The 3,932-nt window shown below is 64.4% G+C and overlaps 2 protein-coding genes across 2 annotated transcripts in view; both read left to right on the top strand.

The window, feature by feature from the left end:
* The window catches only part of LOC109524805 (discoidin, CUB and LCCL domain-containing protein 2-like), a gene marked incomplete at its 3' end in the record, with an annotated part of 17,967 nt that extends 17,783 nt beyond the window's left edge, over positions 1 to 184 (top strand). Inside the window, exon 3 of the mRNA XM_019884907.1 lies at positions 18 to 184. Within this exon, the coding sequence (XP_019740466.1) occupies positions 18 to 184 (167 nt within the window). The remainder of the gene's footprint in view (positions 1 to 17) is intronic.
* A 1-nt stretch (position 185) lies between these two features.
* adgrg6 (adhesion G protein-coupled receptor G6) overlaps positions 186 to 3,932 on the top strand; it is a gene marked incomplete at its 5' end in the record, with an annotated part of 13,203 nt that continues 9,456 nt past the window's right edge. Inside the window, 5 exons of the mRNA XM_019884906.1 lie at positions 186 to 558; positions 830 to 972; positions 1,580 to 1,859; positions 2,162 to 2,335; positions 2,971 to 3,036. Of these exons, the coding sequence (XP_019740465.1) occupies positions 186 to 558; positions 830 to 972; positions 1,580 to 1,859; positions 2,162 to 2,335; positions 2,971 to 3,036 (1,036 nt within the window). The remainder of the gene's footprint in view (positions 559 to 829; positions 973 to 1,579; positions 1,860 to 2,161; positions 2,336 to 2,970; positions 3,037 to 3,932) is intronic.

Here is a 3,932-nt window from a genome sequence, read left to right as displayed (position 1 = left end):
CCCGCTCCGCACGACAGTTTCCGGATGCCAGTGGTCCGAGTGCGGATCGGTGTTGACGGAGCCCGAGGGCCAACTGACGTCTCCGTGTTACCCGAGCAAGTACGGCAACTCGGCGAGTTGCCGGTGGAGCCTGCGAGCGCCGCCGGGCTTCGTGGTGCAGATCCGGTTCGAGGACTTTGAGCTCCCCCCCCCCCCCGCTCCGCACGACAGTTTCCGGATGCCAGTGGTCCGAGTGCGGATCGGTGTTGACGGAGCCCGAGGGCCAACTGACGTCTCCGTGTTACCCGAGCAAGTACGGCAACTCGGCGAGTTGCCGGTGGAGCCTGCGAGCGCCGCCGGGCTTCGTGGTGCAGATCCGGTTCGAGGACTTTGAGCTGGAGGAGGCGCCGGGATGCATCTACGACCGGCTCACGGTCGCCACGGGCGACGGCCAAGTCAAGTTCTGCGGTCTGACGGCGGCCGGCCTCGTGCTCAACGCCAGCGGCAACGCCGTGGACCTGGACTTCGCTTCCGACTTCAGCGTTCAGAAAAGAGGCTTCAGGATCGGCTTCAGGCACGGTAGGGCGGCACCTTCGCCGTGTCGCCGGAACCGCGCGTGGCCTTTTCATTTGTTTGATTCGCTCCCTAATTTGTTTCCCGCTTTCCGTCTTTGTCGCCTTTTTGGCTTCCTTGTTTTTTTTTTTTTTTTTGCCTTCATTTTCATCCTTTGCCGTCTGCTTGGTTGCGGGCTTCCTTTTTGTGACCTCCCGGCCTTCCCTTCGGTGTCCTCGTCCCGGTCATCTTCCTTGCCTCGCGCCCGCCGCCTTCACCCTCCCCCAACCCCGCGTAGTCGCCGTCGCCTTGAGAAATCAGAAGGTCGGCCTCAGCGGAAGCGGCGCGCCGGCGGCCCGGGTGTCGGCTTCCGTTACCGTGCCGACGCTGCATCAGCTGACTCTCTGCTTGGAGATGGAGCGGAGTGGGCCCCCGCAACAGGCAAGCGTCGCCGTCACCTCGCCGCGCTCCCCGCCGGGAACGCCGCCTTTCCCTCCGCGCCGCGCAGAAATGGTGGCGAGGAGGGATTTCTTCGCTGTGACCGGCTCACGTATTTCTTGGCCTCTCCCGCCGGCACTTGATGCCACGGCATCGCAACAAATTTTGGTTTCGCTGACGTCTCTCGTTGCGGCCCACCCAAATTGAAGTTAACGAGGGCCCGTAATGCCCGGGCACGCGGGAAAGGAGAGCCGCAGTCGCCGATGCGCTTTTAGCCGCTTACCGACGGAACGACAATGCTCGGAAGCCGCAGGAAGCCGCGCTAACGTGCAGAGCAACCGGAGCGAAGCCGCTCGCTAGCCGCGACTCCGTTTACGTCCGAGTCGATGGAGTTTTCCCGCGACACGCGGCTCCATTTCTTTTTTGGATAAAAACCTTGAAAATGGAGCCGCGCGGAGCTTAGTGACGGAACGAATGAAACTCCGAGTCGGGTTAGCGCCGGCCGCGTCGCCATGCGGGACCGGGGAAGGAGTGAAGCGTTCCCGGCCGAGCCGCGGTCGACGTGACCCGTCGGGCGACGACACAAACGTCGCGATGGCACGGCACACAGGCGGAGTGGATCTTCACGTACGCCGACGCGGACGGCGACGCGGCGCTGGCGCTGGGCGCGGTCCAAGGCCGCGTCCAAATGGTGGTGGGGGGCGCCGCGTGCTGGCTGGACTCGGCGGTGACGCCGGCCGACTGGACGTCCCCCGCGCTCGGCCTGTGCCTGCTGTGGGCGTCGCCCGCCGGTCACGTGGGCGTCTACTTCAACGGCAAGCATTGGGCCCGGACCTGCTCGGCCTCCAGCGGGCGCTCCGTTCGCGGCGGCGGCGCCTTTCGCTTGGGAGGTGAGACCCTTTGCTTTCGAGACCTCAACCCCACCCAAGGACACCGGTGCGTGTGTGTGTGCGTGCGTGTGGATAGAAAATGTAAAAACCCAAAATGCATGGTGTCCAGCGACACGCCAACATGCAGTCGCCACACCGGAAGGCCAGAGTCCGTCTTCCCGAGCCGCGAGACAGACGTGCTCGGCGGCCATCCCAAGCCAAACATTAGCGCCGGCGCCTGGCGAAAGCCGGCGTTTGAGGCGCGTTCCGCGCGCCCTTTTACCTCCGCCGCGAGGACTGACCCGAGCTGTCGTGCGGATCAGGGCCAAGCGGCTTCCGGGGCAGCGCGTACAACGTGCGCGTGTGGGACTACGCCATGACGCCGCAACAGCTGGACGCGCTCGGCTGCCGCGCGGCGGGAAACGTCATCGACTGGGACAACGCCTTCTGGGACGTGCCCCCCTCCCTGGCCCGGACGGACCCCGCCCTAAGCTGCAGTGAGTCGCTTTGCTTTTTCCTCTCGATGGCGGGGGTCCTCGAGGTCCCCCTAGCCCCGCCCATCCGCGTTCCCCCCGCGCGGCTTTTCCGCCGGTACGCCGCCCTCCTCCCGCGTTCCAAAAGCGGGCGCGCTCGGCCGACTGAAGAATGTTTGTCTCGGCGATCGGCGAGCGACCGGTTGCGGGTGTCGCCCGATGACGGCCGCGATAGGCTCCGGCGCGCCCGCGACCCTCCTGAGGATGAAGCGCTGCCATGGATGAGTGGCTCGCCGAATCGGGGTCGCGTGGCCTTGAAATCTTGCCAAATGTCCCATTTTTCGACGCAAAAATTCAATTCCAGCGATTCCCCGCCCCCCCGACTTGCAAAAATGAAGCCGACGATCACGTGATTCCGAACAAAGTTGGCATTTCTCTTTCTCTCTCCGAGCTTCGAAAGGCCATTTTCCCACGACTAAGCTAGCTTGCATCAACTTCCGGACGAATGGCGTCGCGCGCAAGTGATGCGCAAATCGCGTCGGTGAGTTAAACGATGCGCACGATGTCGCCGGGAAATGCCAACGTTGTCGCGCGCGTGTCGGTCAGCGTCGCGCTTTGAACGGGCATGACCGCATTTGTCTTCTTGTTTTTCCGTCCAGGTGTGACCCCGCCCGGCGACGGCTCCGTCCGCGGCGACTGCGGCTCCACGCGCGTCGGGTGTCCAGGTAACAACAGAAAAGAACCGCGGCAGCACATGGAGCGCCATCCACGCCGGGACGCGCTCTTGCTCTCGCTGTTGTCATCCGCGCCGGATGGCGTCTGCACGCGCGCCGCGAATGTCAAGTGGCGTCGGTCATGCCGCTTGTCTCGTCTCCCTTTGCGACATTCCCGCAGCTGCTTCCTCTCCCGCCGACTCCACTAACAGCGTCCGCGCTACTAATGCGACACACACACACACACGGTAGGTAAGGCACGCGCGCACTCAACGCAACGCCACCCTCGCCCCCCCCCCCCACATCATCGGCCTTTCTCGGCGGTACCTTTCCTTTTGTTGTTCTCTCTCGTCTCGAGCGTCAACGGAATCTGGATTGTGAGTTGCGACGCTTCATTTCGACAGCAGCGCTGTTTTGCCGCCATGTATGCGCCCAAACTGCTCCGCTCCCATTTGACTCTTCGCTTTGTAACGCGCCGCGTACGCAGAGTCTCCGTCCTGATCAAATGTGGCGCTGATGTTCGGTGCGGACTGTCACTTTTTCTTTTTTTGTTTGTTTGCCGCTCGTTGTCGTATGTGCTCGTCGCCGCCTCCTGGTTGCAGCGTCGATGCGGCACGACATCTTCCCCCCGCAGACAAGCAACCATAAGGGACGCCCCCAACTCGCCGCCCCAGCGCCTCGGCCCCCCCGCGGACGGGGGCGCCCCCAACTCGATGTTGCGCCGGCACTCCGCGGTCCCCGGCCGCCCGCCTTCCCACGGCGCCGGTCGCGCTCCTTCCCGCCGTTTGTCCCCACGGCGCCCGCGAAGACCGGTTCTGGTGGCCCCGAACGCCGACGGACGTGGGCTCCCGCTTTTGCGTCGAGGCCGGCCAAAGTAGACCCCGAGGGGCCGCCCCCGTCGCGGCACC

The sequence above is a fragment of the Hippocampus comes genome, unplaced genomic scaffold (genome assembly GCF_001891065.2).
Source record: "Hippocampus comes isolate QL1 unplaced genomic scaffold, H_comes_QL1_v1.1 scaffold144, whole genome shotgun sequence".
NCBI lineage: Eukaryota > Metazoa > Chordata > Actinopteri > Syngnathiformes > Syngnathidae > Hippocampus > Hippocampus comes.
This window is presented reverse-complemented; position numbering and strand designations above follow the sequence as displayed.